This window comes from Cryptotermes secundus, unplaced genomic scaffold (assembly GCF_002891405.2).
Source record: "Cryptotermes secundus unplaced genomic scaffold, Csec_1.0 scaffold40, whole genome shotgun sequence".
Classification (NCBI taxonomy): Eukaryota; Metazoa; Arthropoda; class Insecta; order Blattodea; family Kalotermitidae; genus Cryptotermes; species Cryptotermes secundus.
The window spans coordinates 69,338-92,455 of NW_019730583.1; the positions used below are offsets into that span (position 1 = coordinate 69,338).

The 23,118-nt window shown below is 40.6% G+C and overlaps 1 protein-coding gene across 2 annotated transcripts in view; it reads right to left on the minus strand.

The window, feature by feature from the left end:
* Positions 1-23,118, minus strand: part of LOC111866345 (F-box only protein 28) — a 41,444-nt gene that overhangs the window by 13,845 nt on the left and 4,481 nt on the right. The window contains exons 1-2 of one of the 2 annotated variants that reach the window (XM_023855209.2): positions 8,081-8,292; positions 7,521-7,809 (exon numbers count right to left, since the gene is read on the minus strand). In XM_023855209.2, the coding sequence (XP_023710977.1) occupies positions 7,521-7,772 (252 nt within the window). In that variant the 5' untranslated portion in view covers positions 7,773-7,809; positions 8,081-8,292. Of the gene's footprint in view, positions 1-7,520; positions 7,810-8,080; positions 8,293-23,118 lie in introns of those variants that run through there. The other variant, XM_023855210.2, reaches the window with a different exon arrangement.

Below are 23,118 nucleotides of genomic sequence, written 5' to 3' on the forward strand. Positions count from 1 at the left end.
TCTACATGTCTGCATGCAATTTTCACCACTTTCATGAGTGCTACATGCCCCTTCCACTTCACCTTCCTTGCTCTGATCACCTTCGTATCATTTGGTAAAAAGCACAAATTACAAAATTCCTCATTACTCAGTTTTCTCCAGCCTCCTGTTAGTAGTCCTTGACTACTCTCAATCTATGTGAGACCAAACTTCATTCTAATATGAAACCAAATACAAAATTAGTTACGTATATTTTATTTTTTATATTTCTAAGAAGAAAGACAAAATATTCTGAAATGAACGGTCACAAGCACAGTTGCAAATTTGATCCATTCTTAATTTCTTATTAATTTTTATTTCTCACTATTCTTCTCAAATATTTAAACTATGTCAAATTTACTTTGGATTTATTAACTGTCATACATCTGTCAAAAGCATAATTACTTAATTTATGAAAACTTAAGTCTCTATAAATTTATTCTTCCTAGCAGTTTCTATTAATTCTTCATAAAACCACCAGAAATAATATGTTACTATTGCTCCTAGATGGATTAACAGTTCAAATAGGTGAAAAAAATTCATATTGCTGATTAAAACAAATCAATTTTGACAATGCTATCAAAGAATGCCATAGAAAAATCGACTAGGGCAGTATTACTAACAACATAAAGCTTAAATGCCTGTGGCAAAATTACAGATGCTGCTTACAGAATCCAGCATATTTATTTTGCCATATTGCTAGAGAATGCAATCATATTACTTCAACAATGAAAACAAAATTATGGGTCAGCAACAGTCTTAACCAGGAAAATGGGCAAGTTTTGAAGAAACTATAATTGGTGGTCTATGTAAGATCCTATGGGACACTTTTGTTTATTCTCATTTTTAACAATGCCACATGTAGTCCAGACATGAGTGGAATTCCGGCCATCACTAATTCAAGGTGCTAACTCCATCATTCATCTGGAGACAATGAAGAAAACCATAACCAGCAGTCTATCAAGGTTATGGCCACATTATCTCCCAAATACAAGTCTCGCATGTTAATGCTATGCTAACCTGTTCAGTGACAATATATCTGCCCAAGAAAGTCACACATCAAAATTGCACCTACCTTACAATGACCAACGCTTTCCTTATTCTATCCAGCTGAATGCTCGGATATTAACTTCTACATCATTCTTAACTCACATTAATGCAATTCTGTTAGTTACTGCAGGATTCTTCATAACATCTGCAGACAAACTAATGTCTCTTTTCTTTTCGTTCTTCTTTTATTCTTGGGGGGGGGGGGCAAATCTGACTAGCCAGATGAGACATCACAATGGCATACAGCATAACTGACAAAGGCCTTGTATGTAATGCAGCACTCACACATATATGAACCAAAGATCTAACAGTATTCCAGATGTCTTCAGTTCATTTCCTTCATAAATTATCTGGATTCCATACCAAACACAGGACCTGACCCAGCTTGTGGCATCTCTATGGGACCTGCCAGAAAGGCAATCAGGGACTGGACAAATATGAATCGTAAGAAATACTGGGGATCCTTGACTGGACTTGGGCAAGCAAAGGGACTCATACGAGGACCTTCTGCTAAAAGAGCGAAGAAACTGTTGAAGTTAAACAGGAACCAGCTACGATGGGTGGTGGGACTACTTACAGGACACTGTCATCTTAAAGGACACCTCTTGAAATTGGGGCTAAGTAATAGTCCCACTTGTGAGAGGCATCAAAAAAATGAAACAGCCACACATATCCTGTGTTAATGTGAGGTCTTAGCTTATTTAAGATTATGTCACTTGGATCAATACTTTATGGAACCAAGTGACTATTTTGACACCCCCATATACAAAATCCTCTGCTTCATTCAAAGCGCAGGATTGCTGAGGGGATAATCAAAAGGGGAAGCACAACAGATCACTGTAGGTCATGGTGCAAGGGCCGAGAAGGCCCACCCCTTATATGTACATTCATTCAGTCAAATAAAACATACTGTGACATATAAGGGATAGGCGTGACGAATAACTGTGGCTTCTAGATTTGATGATTGGATTTATTGTACATCTCTATTACAATTATAGTTAATTATGACAGCTTACAATCATGGTGTGTCTAAGACTTGCTCCATTCCTTGCTAGCCCACAAGCGTCTTCTCTTCCACTGTGATGATGAATGAAGAATTCCTGCTCACACCTTCAACTGCCTTGAAGGATGTTTGCTTCATGACTGATTCAATGAGGAGCCTCCATGGCTCCTTATACTGGCTAGATGGTATCCACAGGATATCACAAATCCATTGTCACGAATATGTAATTATTGAAACGTTCAATACCAAGCAAATGAAGTTCGATAATTGACTGTGTTAGGAATGTGTTCCTCTGGCTCCACAGGCTAATCTTTTGCACAAACTCATCACATTGCTCCCTCCCTAAGGCTGTTCATCCCAAATATCCTATCAGTGTATCACTATCATTTCATTTCAGAAGTTTCTGATCGTGATGTCTTCTTGTGGCTCGGTCTTTTCTGCGGAGATCACTCTCCAACCTCTACCACTGTTTCCTCCTCAAGCCTATGAGTCCCGAGCGGTTCCCTAAGAAGGTTCCAGTGAGTCCAGGTGTACAGACATAAACCTTTTTCTGTCCTTTCCCGCTGCAATGGTGGGGCCAAGAATATCCAGAGTTGCCAGCATTCCCACATTTCTGGCTTTTACTCCATGTGTGGCCTCTTTTTCCATTTCAGTGGGGTCGACCTTTCCACAATGTTCAATCCTTAATCTTTCGCAACCCAAGAGTAGATCTGGCAACTCATTTTGAGATCTCCAGTCCAGTGGTTTTTTCTGGAAGATTTGTTAATTTCCCACTTGCTTCCCAGTCATAGTTCCTTTATGTCTCATTTCCTTATTCCTTTGTTACATTCCTGTTGTACCCACTGTCTCCTGTCAAGCATCCATTCTTCCAAGGTTCTCAGTGCAACCTTGTCCTTGAAACCTGTGTCCCTTGCTCTGTGCTGTTTTTGCATGGCGGCTCGTACCTTGCAGGCAGCAGCCGATTTCCTCTGGCATCCACAATTTCCCTGGGTCTGTTCCTTGGGCTTCTGGTGGCGCTCTGCGGCCAGATGCTGGTCCTTATGCTGCTTCCTCAGTCCTCCGACAGGTTTCATTGTGACTTGTTCCTTAGGGACTTCTTGATGCTCTGATATGTACTTCATTCCTTATGGATTTGCCTCCAAATCCGCGACCTCCATCTTTCTTAGACAGGCATCTAACTTAGAGTTCCTAGTGTCTAACTTGGCCATTGTCTTTTGCACGGCTTTCAGGATTTCCGTAGTATGATGCTGTAACTATACAATTCAATCTTATATCCCACAACTCTGTCCAAGTGATCAAGTCCAACAAATTCTGACACCCGCTGTCATGAATTTATGGTCGTAACCACTTTCTGACACCAAATTATCACGTATAAGGGGAAGGCGTGTTGAATAGTTGTGGGTTCTAGATGTGATGACTGGATTTACTGGACATCTGTATTACAATTACAGTTAATTACCAACTTTCTTTATTCATTTACTTATTTCTCCACCTAAGTTACATGACTCGCTCTCTCTCTTTCTCCTTTTGCTCCAACTTTGGAGCATCTGTGATACAACATCTGTGAAATGCTTTGTTTCACTTCAGTTTCTTAATCCTAAGACAGTAGGTAGGACTCCTTGGACAGGGAATCAGCCCATCACAAGTCCACTACCTACACAAACAGAATAAATACATACAGACATTCATGCCTTCAGTAGGATTTCAACCCATGATCCCAGTGTTCTAGTGAACAAAGACAGTTCATGCCTTAGACTGCATGGCCATTGTGATCAGCAAGTTATATGACTAGCACATCACAATTAATCACCTTAATTTAACTATTCTAACAATCCTAAGAACTAGGTAAAAAGTGTAAGTTCCTAAAGATACTTTCAGATAGTGTAACACTTACTAAAATCATGGAGCTGAGCCCTACTTGAGAAGCCACCAACTGTGGAGCTACTCAAAAACTTCCCAGCATTTTATGGAACCCAAAGGTTCATTGCCATGTTCATAAGAGCCCTCCACTGGTCCCTATCCTACGCCAGATTGATCCAGTCCATATCATCCCATTCTATCTCTCTAAGATTCATTTTAATATTGTCCACCCACCTACATCTTTGTCTTCCTAATGGTCTCTTTCCTTCTGGCTTTCCCACCAATATCCTCTGTGCAGTCCTCTTCTCCCTCACTCATGCTACATTCCCTGCCAATCTCATCCTCCTTGACTTGATTATTCTAACTACATTTGGTGAAGAGTACAAGTTATGAAGCTCCTCATTATGCAGTTTTCTTCAGCCTCCAGTCACTTCACCTCTTTTTGGTCCAATATTCTCCTCAGCACCCTATTCTCAAACACCCTCAGTCTATGTTCCTCCCTTAATGTCAGAGACCAAGTTTCACACCCATACAGAACCACAGGCAAAATTATAGTTTTGTATGTTCTAATTGTTATGTTTTTAGACAGCAGCTAAGAAGACAAAAGGTTCTGCTGGTTTCACGTCTTATACTGTTCAGATCATCCCCATTTACAGTATAATACTAATTTACAGTAATAAAAATAATATATATATAACCCCCCCCAAAAAAAAAACTAACCAACTGTTAGTACAAACAAAAAAAACTGTGGTTTTAGTCTGCAAGTGAACTACACCAACTGAGCTACCGCCACTTGTTGGCGAAGTTAGTACCAACTTCAGTGGATAGAGAGTGTCGCATGGTCAGCACAATGAATCCCCGCAGCCGTTAATTTTGGTTTCCTAGGCCAGAAGCTGTTAGTACAGAAATGTAAAATTAGTTTGGTGTTACATTCTTGACTAAATGAACACTCAACCCTCTCTCAACATTGCTGCTTGCCAGCTACCGAACCTCACTCTACTCACCACCGCTGTTAAGTGCATAAGATTCAACCTGCTTCTAAAAAACAGCATCTAATACACTGCTGTTTCCATCTTTGAAAAACCTGTAAAACTGGAATGCCTCTGTATGCACATCACTGCATACATCTCCACCCTCCCACACCTTCATACCATTCAACTACTATGCATGCATCAGTTCTGTGAAAAACTGTGACATATTTAAAATATGTCTGATGGTGCTAGTCACAAAGAATGTGATGAGATCATATGGTTTCCAGATTGTATTCTTCTTTTCTCTGTGATAACTGCATTTACCCTCTATTCCATGCTGCCCCCTTCAAAGTTATTACATGATGCTGCAAGTCCAGCAAGTGTGCCATTGTTGGAAGTATTTGGAGAAGACCCGTGCTTTGGGCTAGGGCATCATCATATGACTGTTGCTGAATTAGAATATCATAAAATCTCCTACCCTTCTGTACCACCTGAGCTTTATCACCTGGATCTTGGAAAGGAACTGTCAGTCTCCCTGAAGATTTTCCTGAGGGTCCTGATATGATTCTGGTTGTGCTCGATAGTTAATTTTATGGAAATCTGTCACATGTTCAGAACCTGTGTCAGAATCCTCTGGCATGACCCAAACGAGATTAACACTCCATCAGCCAAATCACAGATGACATGTATATTTTTAAAAACAATTTCCTTGATTCACATCACATTTTCATGTTCTGATGATAAAGACATTGTGAAAGCTCAGCATCATTAATTCATGTTACTTCAATTCTGAACTTGGAAAACCAATCACATATTTGAATTCTGCTCGCTGTTTCCTCTTTGGGAGAAAGTTACAACATCCTATAGGTTTCTGTATAAGTTTTGACCAAAAGACATGCTGCTCTTTGAAATTTACCATTTTCTGATAAAACAAAAATCACAGCAGGCACAACACATGATGTCAGTCCACAAGCTGTTATTTCTAAGTAACAAAATCTACAACTTTTATATGACCAGCACATCACTCAGCAAATTCTATTCTACCTCCACACACAAGATGACTTTCATTCTGATTGCAGCCGTCATATTATAGCCAGTACGGAAATTACTATTAACATCACATACTGCAACAGTGAGGCTTACTGACCCAATAAGATATCTGAAAACTAACAGCTACGAATGGATTTCCTCAGGGAAATGCTAACAGCAAGGAATCTTCAACAAATGCAATGGATATTTTCACTCAATTCATAATCCATGTTTCAGGTTAGGTTATAATCACTACTGTGACATTAAGGCTAAAGACCATACATTTCAGAATCTTGAAATCACAGAAATATAGAAGCATTCATTTACTAGATGACAAAAGCAGGATACCCCCCGTAGCCATAATAGCCAAGACGCTGTTGTGTTAGTGGTTTCTCATCAGTTCACAACAAAGTGATACACAGAGAGCATGTACGGTAGCAGAACAGTACCGTTATCTGAGCTTGAGGTCTAGCGAAATATGTGACAACAGAGCCCGCAAGGAACCAGACTAAAAAATGATAGTGAATACTTGTAAACTCTGTAATCATTTCCAGATAACAGAAATCAGGGTCCATGAAATCCAATTACCAACCAGAGCCTGTAGCTTAGTCACAATCACATGACAATATACTGTACATATTCAGGTTAGGTACTGGTGGGCTATTTTATTTTCAACAAACCATGATACAACAGCTGTTATTCTGAATTTGCACTGAAATAGATTAAGTTACTGTAACTCATCTCATTAAATAATATCCAGACATATGACAGACTGTAGACAGCTGAGTTGGTCTTTACCACATCCTTTGTCTTTGCAAAACCTTCAGCACAATTTATCACACTTTAAAATAATTGGTCATTTCTGCACTGCAGATTACGTTATTCTGAATCAGAAATATTCAGTTCTGTTTGTTAAAATAATAACACAGGCATTCATAAGAGTGCAGTTGAAGTGTGTACAGTTAGCGTGCCAAGGATGGCAGTAGTACAGCAAGAGGAGGAAGCAACCTGGAAAAACCAAAAGTGTGACTGCTATTTTCACCTCTCCCCATTCTTCAGCCTTCACAAATATAACATGAACTAGGGCTGAAAGGTATGAGTGCAACCAGAACACACAGCAAGCCGCTATGTGCATCAATTCTCTTTAAACATGAAACAGACTCACAGAGATATTGGGTTTTCGGACTTTATCCATTGTCCTGGTTTTTTTTAAGATAACTAAGAAAAACACGACATTTCAGAAACTGGATCTGTTTCTGTCCTCAGGTGAGGGAAAAACACCTATTCTGTTGGGTCAGTGATTGAGGCCAGGTCCCTGTATTTATACACCCCAGGAACAGGAGGGCCCAGTTATACCACCAGGCACTAGGTTCCCGTTTTATTGCCTCCTATGGCTAGCAGGGCTATTGTGGAGACATTTGACCCCGCCTCCACATGGGATACTCAAAATCTTAACTGATTTCTAACAAGTTAACATATACTTACTCAAGTACAAAACACACAAATAAAATTACACTACCAGGCAACTGAACAGCATACAAAAGAAAAGAATGAAAGGTAAATAAATTTATTAAAAATAAAAATCTCACCAGACGTAAATGAGCAACAGTTTTGTATGGCAGATATCCAAGTATCTTCAGCAAAATTTCTGGTGGTAAATCCATCAAATTTATGCTTTGTGTAGGTGGAGCTTCTGCACTGTGTGTTGACCCATTCGCTTCTGACAAGGGTGCGGGCTGAGCATTACTGTGACGTAAAGATTTTGAGGGCCCTGCTTCAGAAACAGTCCCTGTATTCTCCCCACCACCCCCAACACTGCTGGACTGACGAGTTGAAACCATGGTCCCGACGATTTTATATCCTGATTTTTAGCACAATCTGAAAACAATACGAGTATGAATCATAATTAATTTTTGCTCCTTCAACTGACTGTCATACTTCGAAGAACTGCCATTAAAATGAGGCCTACTGAAAACCAATTAACCTATTTTATAAAATATGAAGAAGAGTGGGCACATAAATATCCTACGTCGCCTCCACCTATGCTGCTATTGCTAAGAAATCAATTAAAGGTATGAAATTTTTAACTATTTTCAACCTACGCTACGGAAGTAAAGCTTTGCTACATCAAAAAAATGGTTGATCGTACCCCAACAAAGTTGAGCCTTTAGCACATCTGCGACTCTAAATCTGAAAACATTTTGCTCAGAGGGCTGTATATGTACGTTATTCACTTAGACGATAAACTATTCTCTTATCTGGATATAAATTTCAGCACTTTGAGTTTAAACTTTTCACGAATAAAAATTAAAATATACAGCATAAACTTCGCCTTCTACAAGAATTCCAAACGCAACTTACTGTAACTCCGCAGAATCGAAGAGCGCACTCTCGTGCAGGTTAAGTGATGTCTGAGAGCTAGCGACGTACCGTGGTGAATGCCTCAATTAAGTTGATGTTAACAATGGATGATGAAAAAAAAAAAAAGACTTCTTGCACGTTCGTGACACAACAGAAAACAACAATGACAACGAAAACAAATATTTAAATAAGGCATTGCTTTTGAGGCATAATAATAATACTAGTAAAACAAACTTGATTCCAGTTTCAAAACACCAAATTTGCTCCAAATCAGTATTCGACTGTTAATATTTGTAGCCCTCAGCATGATTAATAGGCACTACAATAGATCTTCAAGCAGTCAGAAAACAAGAGGTAATTGGAATTCTGATAAAATCAGTTAGGTCTGTCTTGTTAACAAATACATTAAAGAGCAATGGTTCTAAAATAGATCCTGTGGAAACCCAGGCATAACAATATAGGGAATACAAAACGTCCCAAAATACCAACAGAAGTTTGTCTATTGGTCAAGTGGCTATGGAACTGGAATAAACTTCAGAATTACTAAATTTACGAAGGAGCACAGTACGACTTCTGTGAGAAGGTAGTTGAAAATACGATGTCTAGGGCAACTTTTAAATTACGGTTTCTACATCTGTTCTAACCTACGACATAGAAATGTGTCATTGGTATTATAGCAACAACACATTTGTATATGTAGACTGCTGTAGATGTAGGAAATTTCGCATAAAACTTGCGCTGCATATCGTGTTGTCATCACACAGAAGTAGTACCGGAAACTGTTGGAACACTGTCAGTTTGTCCTGAGAGATCACGGAAGGCAAAGTCACCAGAGTGGTTAAGGGAAAACGATGTTTTCGGTAGCCTTGCTGAGAAAAATTAAGTCTGTGCTTAAAAGGCAATATAAATGATCATGAATAATACATTAAAAAAGTTTGAAATAAGTGTGAAGTATGGAACAACTATGCCTTCCGAATTTGTCGTGTAAACTCAGTGCAGCAGTCTTAAAACACACCATGGCATGTCGCGTTTTTATGTCTGTAGGTGACGCGATTCGAATACAACATTGTTAAAATTTAAACATGTCCACCATTTACGGCATATGCATTTATTTTTTAACAGCAGAGATCTGATTGCCATACCTAAATTAATTTACTATAACTCCCATTTGGCGTCTTGTATCTGCAGTACCGACTGAGCTGGAGGATCGAGTTAGGTGTCCTGAATCCCGATTCATTGTATTCAGTTGTTTGACTACGCCCCACTGCGTGGTTGGAAACGCATTTCAAGATGTTGTGCAGAACAAAAGGGAGACGGAGTATCGCTACTGGATGAGGGTGGATCTCCAGATGTCAGAACAGCAACTGTTACAAAAAAACTTCCGTGGGGGGGGGGGCAGGAAAAACATATTAGCTTTTGAACGGATCAAATTTGAACAATAAAATAACATGTTCTCATCACAGACCCTGATGATTGAAGCAGCATGTTGTCCTGAAACGCCTTATGAGCCTACAAGACTACACGGTGTCACAATCCAGTAGACCACAAATTGAAAAATCAGCGCCGTGAAACCTCAAACTTATATCTTGTTTTCATGACTACAGTTTTCTGCCGATTGCCTTTGAAACTACGGACTTCAAGGCATTTTTATTTCCCCCCCAACTTCTTCTGTGATGCCTTAAGCGCCATTTTAAATGATATCTCAGGACATTTTCAACTATTTTTATTTACGAAAGAGCTTGTCTCACTCATCGCCTGTCGTGTAACTAGACAGGGTAAGAGGAAGCTGTTAAAATAAACAGGAAGTGTGGCGGACGTAAGTTCCGTCAGACCGCTTATGTTTACATGCCGAGTCCTCGTGTACTCGTAGTGTTCTAACACAACCGTCACTCAAGTTGACTTGTTGTGAAATACGGCGTCTTGACCAAATTAAAATAGAGCGGCGAGTAAAATATTTTGTATATACTAGAAACTAATTAAAGGGTAAAACAGTGGAAATAACATCTTCTCTTGGTCTGCTAGGGCAGAATGTATAATGACTTTATGATAGATTTGGCGTACAGCTCTAACACAACAAATCTGACTGTTGATGTAGTCACAATATTAGTTTCATTTACCACCCGACATATTTCGGCTTCATTAAGCTATCCTTAGGAGTGTCATATACTCTTTTTTTATTATTATTATTATTTTTCATTGGCGCTACAGCCCTCATTTCGGCCTGGGCCTACCTCCATGAAACTCTCCGTTTCACTTCGGTTTTACTAGATCTTAGACATACGGTAGGACTCCTTGGGCGGGTGATCAGCTCGTCGCAAGGCCTCTACTTGTACACAAACACAGAAAAAAGCACACAAACATCCATGCCCTGAGTGGGATTCGAACCCATAATCCCGGCTTCCGAGCGAGCGAAGACAGTGCATGCCTTAGACCGCTCGGCTACGGTGACCGGCCATATGTTCTTTACGCCAATGAAATTACCGATTACATGAAAATAAAATAAGTATGTTTTAGCATTTTAAAAACATGCGTTTAAGAATGTTAACGAGCATTAAACTTGTTATTATCAGTACATGTTTATATATAATTTAGTATTAACAGGAATGACGTAGTAATGAGTGGGGGCACGTGGTAGCGTAGCTGGTTGAGGCACTATGCTACAAGCCGGAAGGTCGCGAGATTGAGTCCCGATGAGAGGATTTTTTAATTTACCTAATCCTTCCAGCCGCACTATGGTGCTGGGGTCGACTCAGCCTCTAACAGAAATGAGTATCAGGAATCTTCCTGGGTAAAGGGGGGCCGGCGCGTAAGGCTGACAACCTCACCGCCATCTGTGAGCCGATTGTCTAGAATATGTAGGAACCTCGATGTTTCACAACCCTATGGGCCTTCAGAGCCTGTTACAGGGATAGCTTTACTTTTTAATGCAAGGAGTATTAGAAGAAATTTTCATTTTATGATATAATGAAAGCGGCAGTCTGATGTACATAGCATGGTCCTTGTAACTCATTTCGCAATCCAGTTCCAAATGTGCAGCGAATGTTGGAGGTGTCTGAATATCTGTGATACATAAATGCAGAATTTCCCTATGATGTTACATAAATTGTATGAATTATTATCCAATTTATTATATATAATTTGTAGTGTCTGCAATAAACGTATGTGTGCAGTAAGATAGGCTCGTGAATGAGTTATGCCCAATGGCGTAATTCATATACTCGTATAGTGTTTACTTATTTTTACTGTCATGCTTGCATTTGTGGTTTTACTCAGATATGTCTGGTAGAGTTAAGACGGAGTATCTTTTCAATCTGTGTGTAGTTTCACTATTGTCTAATAGGTTCACTGATAGTGAATTAGTATGGTTTCCTAATTTGCTTAAGTGTTTGGCACTTCACTTTTTTATTTGGCCGAGCACTGTGTTCATTTGTAGGTCTTCGTGGATCCTGTGGCTGTTTATATACCGAGGTGCATTCAGAATAGATCAAGAGCCTTGGGTTGGAAGCGCTGGAGGATTTCAATGTTGAAATTTGAGGCTGACCCCATACCTGAATGCCATAAGTCCAGATGGATTTAAGTACTCCTTTGTATAGGAGTAATTCGATTTCTTCCGTTGTTTTGAGCTGGGTGTTTAGTCGTTAGTTTTCTTCGATTTGATTTCTGAATGCTTCCCAGTTTGTTTTGTTGTTGTGCAGTTTTGGTGGTTTTTGGTGAGTTATAATGTGTGTACTGAGTGTGGCGATTATTGGTGTGTGATTCGTTGGGTATTAAGTCTAAGGAGTTATGCGAGAGCTCTTTAAAGATAAAGACGTGAGGTATATCTGGAGTTTTGTTGATATATGTTGGCCAATAAGTTGGTTCACCCGTGAGTGGATAGTATTTCTAGTTGCTTTTCTTGTATGGTTTGATACAATTCGCGACCTTTAGGACAGATTAAACGGGAACCCAAGTATTGGTGTTTCACGCTGAAGTTACCTCCAACCAAGGCCGAGCCATAGCTCAAGCGGTTAGTCGCTGGCTTCCCACCGCGGCGGCCCGGGTTCGATCCCAGGTCTGGTCAAGTGAGATTTGTGGTGGACAAAGTGGCAGGTTTTCTCCAAGTACTTCGGTTTCCCCTGCCAATCTTCATTCCACCAACTGCTCCACAATCACCCTCACCTATAATCTTGGGCTGGTACAATAGGCCAGAAGTGGCCGCAGTACAAGGGACTTAGTCTCACCCCACTAGCAATAAAGAAAAAAATACCTCCAAGCAAAAATCTGTGTCATACTGAGTTCATTAATTCATTGTATCGTTCTTTTAATTACACGGCGTGATGGGCAGTAGATGACTGAGTTTGTCAAATTTTCATCCCAGTCTTCGATGCTTATATTCGTTGCCTGAATGTGGTCCGTTTCATATTCGGCGAGTTTGTGATGATTTATGTCTTTTCTAATCATTATGGCTAAAACTGCATGGATTCTCCCATCCGGATGGTTGGTAGCGTATTTGGTATACGTGGGAATTAATATATATAGTTTTGTTCCGAAACATGGATTGTGGGCACCAAAAAGGGTGTCATATTTTCTGCGTGTTCAAAAATACTTCGACTTCTCTTACGCGTTGGGTCACCCCGTTTGCACTCCACGCTGCTATATTTTATGCGTGAATTATTTTACCAGTTCGTTTGGTTCGGTGTGAGGAGACTCATGCGCGTGCTCATTTGTTCAGCTTGTTTGGACAAGATCGTTTCGAACCGTGTGCAGGACTCTTGTTTTAGTTTAATAAATATGAGTTCTTGTGGGGTGTTTGCTGAGTTCTTTGGTGTTTCCATACTACTTCTGGTCGCTTGGACATATGTCATTTTCGGGCTTCCTTCAGTTTTCTGTGGTGCTGCAGGGCTTTCGTTCTCTTGTCTCGGTATATTTGCAAACTGAATACTTGCTATCGGTCGAGGTGAAGCGAATTTTCTTCGTATGATCTCTTGATATATTTTGCAGCCTTTGAGCTAGCCGGATGCGAATCCCCAAAGTTTAGACATATTGCTCCTTGTGTCTTCGGTAGTGCTCATTATTCGGTACTATGTAATCTGTCGCATCTCACGCATCTCGGTCTGTGTAAACAACACCCCTTGGTACGCAAGTATGCTTGATACGTCATGCATTGCGGAATTTTGGTGAGGAGGCTTAATTTGGACTGTCATGTTTTACAGGTATTCGATGTGTTATATTTCGTTGTTGTTAACTGCTGGTTCAATATCTAAGAAGAAGAGTGACAAGGGATAGCCAGTAACCCTGCGTCTAATGTTCCAGATATTTCTAATTTTGTGCCTCATTCCTTCAATTTCTTCTCTCACAAATTCCTACTGCACTGAGTGGTGCAGGCTTCTGATTAGCACCCTGTAAGCACGTTGTTGCCGAGATTGGCATGTGTTGAATTCAACTTTCATCTCTTCTAATATGTCTATTAGTATTTTGTGATAATCCAGTTTGTTTGTTATTATTTTAACATATTTACTCAAAGCATGAACTGTGGAGCCCGAAAAACAGCCGTTGCTAACGAACAGCTCTGAAACAACAATCGTTTCTAGGCAACGGCCGAGAAACAAACAACGGAACACCGTCCGTTTCTAGGTAACATATTCTTAATAAACAACAATTTTACAGCAACTGAGGAGTGGTATTTTCGTTGCGGTCCGTTCTGAGATGTCATAACCGGGATGGTTTGGAGCAATGAGTTCAGTGCTCAGTTGAAAGTCAGGATATGAAGAAAAGACTTTATTTGTGCTGTAGTTCCAGTGATCTCTGGAGTGTGAAATCCCGCGAGACTGTTATAGTCACTTGTAGCTACGATTCGTAAGTGGTCAATAAATCAAATATTCAATCCAAAACCCGTCGAGAGTCACCCTAACACGTGACAATACCTTTATTGTGTCACTGTTGATTATTTTTAAAATGTAGTTTAATCTGTTAACTACCTGTTCAGTTGTTAGTAGCCGTATGTGTGTGATTCCCGGCACAAATATCGGTGGCGGCGCTGCCCAGAATTGCCCTCGGTTTCTGCCTGTCTCTGAGGTTCACACTTATTAGTGGTTGCTAGCTGAGTTGGGTGGTTGTTTTCTGCGCCTTATTCTTTTTCATTGTTGGAATTTTTAGGTTCTGGGTCTTGTTCTTTTCTTACCTCTTCCGCTGACTTTTTGCAGGATAACCGATCAACATTGTCAGCATATGATATTAAATTTATTTACGTTGGATGGATTGTAATTCCACGATTCTGTAAACTTAGTTTACCCTCTATGCGTCCTACTTGTCCACCCAACTGATCTTCTGTAATTTTAGCACCCCAGTAATGTTTATTGAAGAGTACAAATTATTAGTTAATTAGTCTGAAAATATGTTGAATAAGCAGCCGCATAGAACCTATAAGGACAGGTCTACCAGTTTAAGAATTATGCCTTGGGCCAACAAACCTCTTATCACGAAGAAAGCAGTTTGTTATGAATCATTACGTAATGTCTAGGACTTGGTTTCTTTAGCTATTCAAAGAGAGGATAGAATTAAGAAGGAACTTGTAGAAGTAATTTGCGTATATGTGATACGCCTCGGAACGGGGTTTCATGAACACAGTGATGACGTTAGACGTACGACAAAAGCAAGGAGTTTGTAAACGACCTTTAATAGAATTAATCTGTACTGCAGAGTTCATAATAATCAGTATACACACTCCGTATTTTACGTTTTTCTTACTTAGCTTGTACTCTAGTGGACAGAGTTTCTGTTTACAGATCCAGAGGCTCCGGGTTCGATTCCCGGCGATACCAGATTTTCTTAGAAATAATGGGTCTGGAACGGGGCCCACTCAGCCTCGTGAGGATAATTGAGGAGCTATTTCAAGGAAACAGCGGCACCGGTCTAGAAAACAGAGATTAACTGCCGTGGGGATCAGTTGCGCTGACCACGTGACACCCTCTATCCGCACAAGTTGGCACTAACTTCGACGACAAGCGGCGGACGCTCGGTCGGTATAATTCGCTTGCGGACTACAGGCCATGGAGTTTTTTTTTGTAAGAGAATTTCCAAATTACCATTCTTGGAATTTGTGCTTCTAAGTAACAAACGTTACGACATCATTTTATAATAATTTCGTCTATTTCAATGGCATAATAACGACGACGACAACAAAAATGGCAACAGCAACAACAACAAAAGTCATGTAACAGGTAGTACTCCCGCTTCATATCCAGGAGATAAGAGCTTCTATATAGATCCGTGAACCAGGTAGCCTGATGTATTTCGTGGTACTCCTCAGTCCCTCCATGAAAATGATGCAACAGTACTTCAAATTAAGCCGCATCCGTTTCCTTCCAAATCCTTTCCAATTCGTTATTCACTGATCATCCTATATGTTGATGCTATACAATGTGAGCTACTGACAGCGTCGTTAAAGGAGCCATATATAAAATGCAAATAACTACAACGGCGTCTCAGCGCGTACGAGGAAGTGCTCGAGTTTGGCTTCCGATTGGATGCTCCCTGCCATGCGCTGTTCAGACTGCACGCTGCACTGTACTGTTGGAGAAGTTGCCGCTATAGAACGGCGAACCAGTCGCTGGATATCGGAGTATACGAAACACATTGCGATCCAGCCAAAAGAAAAAACTTAATAACTTTGGAATTCCAGCCAAGCAGAAGACAAAGTAAAGCAAAAAAGAAAGAATAACCGCTTCGTAAATTGCAAGAGTACCCCTTTGCAGACGCAAGCTTATTACTTTACGTTATATTACCCACCTTCATTATTTAGACGCCCTTGCGGTTATGTTAGCGTTTCACTACTGCCGCATCTTTGGTTTTTAGCGTCAACTGTCTTCCTCCACGGATAAGGACACGTTTATATAATCACCACGTTTCGTGTGATACGAATGCGTCTCGCATTTACATCTTTTTAACCTAGTGACTAATTTTATTGATTTTGATAAGAATAATATGTCACATTGGGCCACCCCAACACGTGGTTTTTTATTCCCCGCAATCTGTAATGACACGTGACGGGCGCAAGGGCTCCTGGTGTGGGAAAGGGAATACTCGTAATGTTACTGGAGCCCTGAAATGGTGCACGGCAAAATATCTTTGACAAATACTGTCGCTATTTCGGGGGGTGGGGGTTGCGTGTGTGACTTACAGGACGGGTTTTGGGTTGGATTTATTGACACCTTATACACACAACTTGGGACTACAGGTAGGTTAATACAGCGCTACCACTGTTTTACACACTTTACAGCACACGCACTAGGGTTCTCAGTCTTCACTAGTCGTATCGTGGCAAAGGATTTATAACAGTCTCACTGTCACTGCAGCACACATGCAGTCTTCTTTTCACAACCCAATTCCTTTCTTGTCATTTCTTCTCACTCATCTTCGACTGCCATCTCCAGAACTCTAGCTAATTCTGGACAAAAACTAACTCGAACTCTTTTTTCGACTGAACTCTCTCAGCTTCCGATAAAAACTGCTCCAAGTCCAAGTCACATTTCGACCGACGGTCAGTCAGTCAGTAAGTCTTGGTGTCGAGCTCCATCTGGGGCTCATGACCAGATATTTATTACGGTTTGGCATTTACGGTCTTGTTTTTGTGGGGCGCCCTCTCTGACGAGAGAACGGGTCTGCCTTTTGTATAAGCTACTGACCCTTGTAAGTGCAGTCTTTCTCGGGTCTGAGTCCCTTGGGACTCGAGACCATATTTTACTGTCTCAGATTTGAGACCTCCCTTTTCGTCGCCTCCTACGACTCGTAGGGTCACGGTGAAGGTATTCGACCACGCCTCCCCACGGAAAACACCGCCTTCTATTGCCTTGTATTGCTTTAGGCGTGTTTATTGATCCACTGCCTAGAAATTGACGTCCTACTGTTGCGCTCGTACTATTCCTGGTGAACGTGTTTACTGAGTCGTTGCCTAGCAATGAGTCTATACGTCACAGTATACATTTTATTGAAGGAATTTCATTTTCTAGAGTGAAAAACAGCAAGATCGCGGATTTGAAGATTTATTTATTAAGATTCAAAATGACGGTAGTAAACAATGTACGCGTAGTATTGCAGTTACGAATAAGGGATCTTATATGAAGAGAGGTTGTAAACATTCTTACAAATTATGTGTCAAATATTATTTATAGGTAAACCATTACAAACATCTCTGAGAATATCTCCCAACTTAACGCAGACAAAACCTGTGCCTGAGGAAAAAGGTGACTTTACTTAAGCACATGGTGTTTTTTTGAGTGGATCGTATGAAGTTCCCCTAGAAAATTATTTACTACAACTGCTGCTACCACCACTACTACTACTACTACTACTACTACTACTACTACTACTACTACTACTACTAACGGGGAATTTGCCTGGAGGGACTAAGGAACACCATGAAAATCTCTCAGGTTGTTCAGCATCCCGGCCGAGATTCGAAATGACCACCTCCCGAATACAAGTTCACAGCTAGACTTGCCTACTTGGTGTATGCTTATGTTTAACAGCTCCTCTCCTCTTTATCCTGGTTCCATCGTCGTGTTCGCAGTGCTCCCCAGATGGAATGGGGTGTCCAAGCTTAGCTTCAGTATGAAAAGACTGACTCTCCAAAATAAATATTTAATAAGAGTTAATAACAATAACAGCAATAAAAATAAATAGGACTTAAACCATTACATTGGCCTTTCAAATATGCATATGAATCTATGTCCTCGACCACCTTGGTCGGGCCAGACTGAAACACACCAAAAGAAAAACATACATAAGCTAGCCACACCTAGTCATCTACTGGATTTACCCCAGGCGTAGAAAATGAGTAACAATCATGAAGCTCCTCATTATGCAGTTTTATTCAGCCTCCTGCTACCCAGATGAACGTATCTTCTATTTAATAATGCCGAAAAATTTCCCGGATTTGACAAACGAAACCGCAGAGAAAGAAATATTAAATTAATGTAAAAGAGCCTTCAGCTCCTGGTGGATAGTTACAAGTACTACATTCAAAACGTCCTACAACTTGCAAAAAATACGAGTAACTAAATGTTCTGTTGACGCATGTGACATCTCCAATATAAAATGAGGACAGCAGAACTCGCTTATCCACAAATTTATGTGCAATACGAAGTAGACGTGACCTACTAGCAGACATCTGCATATCCGGTAGGTCTACTTCGGTCGCAATTGGAAGGAGGTACTCTGTACTCTGTACTCTGTAACTCTAGAACACGCAGTACTGAGTAACTAACTCTCTCCGTATAACTCAGTGTATCAGAGGATACCAATATATAACAATATATATTGTAACGTGGATAGCCAGAGCGTTGCTAGGTAACTGACCGTTAAACACATCGCGACCGACTACACGCAAGGCAACAATAGAAATACAGCTTTTTCTATGCGGTCGGAGCCGAGATCGCTGATATGCAACGCCGCGGTAAAACTCCTTTACAACTCTAGAGGTTGTTTTCTCTGCGTGGTCGGTGTGAAGGCTATTTCAGAGTGTTTAAGTAACAGTGAGAGTATTTTAAGTGACAGCCACGGGAAGTTCGTAGAAGAACTGTGAGGATTTAAAGTGATTTTGAAGACTGCGTTTATGTGTAATACTGGGAGTGTATGACTCAGTGAGACTGCTATAGTTTCTGTGTTGAGATCTGTGAAGACTGGGAATCGTAGTGTGCATGCAACAGTGAATTATGAAGAGTGTAGATCAGCGATAGCGCTGCAATTTAAGTGCAATTAAACGAGGTTGTAACCGAGGTGCTAATAAATCCCATCATCCGAACTAGTACCCGTCATTTTTGTCACGCGTACCACCCTACACGTGACAATATGATTATTATTTTCGACACTGTCCACAGTTCTGAGTTGTTTTCAAACGAAACGTTTGGGAACCTATAACTGTTTTCTTCTTCAGGTGCAAGAGAAGGAAGGTTCATACTTAGCTAGGTCCATTAGAAGAAGTTGGTCTCAAGCAATGGACGTCCAATGGTAGTGAATCTTTTCTTTTAATAGATTTAACTAAGTAGGAGCCTTTCCTCACTCATACCTGACGATGGAAACAGATCTAGTTTCCGAAAAGCCGTGTTTGAAATAAAACTTAAGACGATGGACAATGTCCAAAACAACAGTCACGTTGATTGTTAAACAGCATCGTCAGAAATATTTACACTTGGTTACTTAAATTTGCCTTTCATATAGATTAGTGTCAGTGCTAATGCAACTACTTTGCATGTCGCTGATTTCATTCAGTTCTGTTAGAGCGATTAGCGGCTCGGAGTGACGGCAGTTAGCATCGTTTAGACGCAAAAAGAGAGGACATTATGCGTTGTATAGCTCATTCGGTACAGTGACTATGCTACCGGCTGGACAACTGGGGAATTGGCTTTCAATTACCGGCGGGGTCAAGATATTTTTCTCTTCTCCACAGTGTCCAGACCGACACCATGATCAACACACCCTCCTACCCAGTGGGTACAGGGGCCTCTTTCTCAGGGATAAAGATACTGAGACGTACCGCTTAACTACTCTCCTCTAATCAGTTACTGAGGTTAAGAATACATGGAGCTATACCTCCATACGTCTTGATGGTGTGGTGCTCAGTTACAAATACCTCACCTGCAAGTTTCACTGATAGATCGTTGCACGGGCAGAACTACTCCTCTGTTTTCGGTAGGTCCCGCGTTCAGATCTTATTCTAAATATCAGTTATCATGGTTGAGGTTTCTCGTAAATTTTCTTAGTACTTCCAGGCATATAATATCCTAAATTAGGCCACGACCACTTCCTTTCACATAATTTTTAATTTGATATTCACTAATCATCCGATCATTGGACGGTGCATAATCTGGCCACTTGAAGACTTCGTCAAATAATCCACAAATACAATCTGAAATTATTTACGTTAAAATTGTGATTTGTTTGTCTATAGTTTCTTTGAAGCTTATGAGTACGATAATTTTATGTGTAGGAGTTACCAGCTGATTGAAAACCCGCAATTTGGAGGGTCGGGAGCTTCTATTTCTCGGCGTTTATGCCCCAGAGAAGCTGCGGTCCCTGTCCGAGACCTTTCAGTACTTGACATGCAAAGTCTCCCCAAACTACGTGCGGCGCCATCTGTGTCTATTTGCGCTTGCGTGAAGTTAAAAACCCAAGGCCTACAACTGAGCCTTGTGTAGAAATAAAACATATATATAGGCTACATCCACATCAGATTTTAAAGCTAACCGAGAGTAACACTGGGTTGAAACTGCAACATTATCTATAAACTGATGGTATACAAAGACTTGACAATATGCCAGGGTGTCCGGGGGTTTGTCATGAGGGTTTTAAGGAATTACGCATAAAATAACACGGCCACAACGATTTCTGCGACTAATATGACGAAAGCGAAAAGATTAATTATTTACAATGACATAAAATAGTGCCAGTTGAATACATTATTTGGAAATTTCTCTGCTACTAACGAATTACTGATTTTAGGTTTTCAATGTAGTTAATTATTGATGCTAGCTACGTTCTTCAGTAACTATAAGATTCTGTGGTTTTGGGTGATATTACCAACGTTTCAGATTATTTTCTGCTTCCATCTTCAGGGTAGAAGTGTGTAGGATGGTGAGTTGCTGTATATACAGCGACTCACCAACCTACGTGCATATATAAAGGTAACGTTGTCCCTGTGCTTAAGTAATTAAGCGCCTACGCCATGAAGACGTATGGCGGAGTGGATGTATAGACCCATATTTTCTTGATCTCGGCACTAGTTGGGGGTGAGCGGTCAGCTTCACTCTCCGGCCGCTTTATTCCGGGGAAAGAGACCCCAGTACCCATTGGATAGGAGGCTGGGTGGGTCCCAGAACCGGTCTGGACGACATAGAGAAGTGAACATTCATGACCCCCACCGGAACTCGAACTCCAACCCCTCTGTCGTTCAGCCCCTAGCCAGTCGCTATACATTCTGCGCTTTCCCGGCTCTTCAGACATATATATATATATATATATATNAATAAGTTGAAAGAAAAATCTCCGTGGTTTTAGTCCACAAGCGAACTATACCGACCGCGCGATCGCCGCTTATCGGCGAAGTTAGTGCCAAATTTAGCGGATAGAGGGTGTCGCGTGGTCAGCGCAACGAATCCCAACGGCTATTAATTTCGGTTTTCTAGATTGTAGCCGCTATTTCCTTGAAATAGCTCCTCAATTATCCTCACGAGGCTGAGTGGAGGCTGAAGAATTACGAATTTCTCAAGGAATATGACGAAGTATGTAATTTGTTACTTCGAATTCCAAGTATTACACGAATTCTACTGCTCAGAGCCTGGTGTGGAAGCTCTCTGACAATGCGCCTGTTCTTTCGATAATATTTTTCTTTTCTGTGTGTCGGAGATCCTCAGAGAGAACTGTGGGTCACAGCCCCGTGGTATGACCGTTGTCGCATTAATCCAATCCGGATAAGCAGACGGATGTGCTTTATTACTGGAGCGTCGGTTCTATTTGCATCAAGATGTCACCACATCCAATCTTTCTTCCCGGATGTTCGCAGTTTCCTTGATGAATGCTGCCCTAACAAATCGATTAGCCGACGTAGCCCAAGTCCCACGATTGGTATGATACCAGACTTGACGATACAAGGCTCCACGTTGCAGGAAAAATCCTGTACATGTACTGCCTACATCAAACAACGTCCAAATTTGGCGATTCTTGTTATACAAGCTTTACAGCAATCGGACGAGAGTAGAGTTAACAGGGTTTGGACAGAACTGGATTGTCGTAGGAACATCCGCCATGTTGTCAAAGAAATTCATGTAGAACACTCATAAAAAAATTCAAGGATATAACTTCGGTGCACGTTTCACATTCCTCCATGTAATAAAATCAGAATTGTATACTTCTGCTTTGTTAAATGAGTTAAAGTTGCCTGCTGTCACTGCTTTGGAAATCGATGCAAAACATAAAATATTCTGTTAACGTTCTTCTCTCTCCGCCTTACGTTAACAAAATGTGAAATATACGATAATATTCAGCGAACTGCTTCGGGATTCGAATCCATACTAGTTTTCGGGATTTTTGGCTTTGGTTGACAGAAAATAACAAGAATAACGGGAGTATTAGCTTCTTGGATTCAACGCTGTGTAGCCCGCTGAAAGTCAACCGATATTTCAGAGGAACATATCGACTCCATCTTCATTGTCGAAGGATATTCCGAGCAATAAATCAGTATGAAAGCAGGCGGAAATCCTGAAGATCCTACTTGGCCTTACATCCCACAAGATAGTACCCTTCATAACCACCGCTGTGAGAACTTCAAATCATACATGACTACTGAGTTCCAGAGCTTAATAACATCTGGAAATGCCTTGAACTGCCACGATGGAAGTATCTCTGAAAATCATTACGTTGAAGAGATACGGCACATTTTTATATTTTCAACTTAGAGGTTATATTTGTCACCCTCGTGCTCTAACTTTTACTCAGTTCACTGCGTGGATCCTGTTAATTGTTAATTGCTGTAGACACAGCAGTGAATCTTACCAACACCAGTAACCTTTGTCAAGTAAACAGGTTTAATTGACCATGATTACGGCACAGTTACTTAATACCATTTGTCAAGTTGGTGAAAAAAAAAGCATTGAATTTCTGTGTATTGATATCTGTTGTCCTTGATAAAAAAAGTAGGGAGGCGCACGTGAAATCAGTTCTTGCTTCTCGTGAGGAAGCAGTTACTGTCGGTTTGTTCCTCTTGTTACATCGTCATTGCTTGAGAGGACGGGCATATGAAAGTTTATTGGGTTACTACCAAGGTCAATTATGTTAATTACACATTTCAGTTCA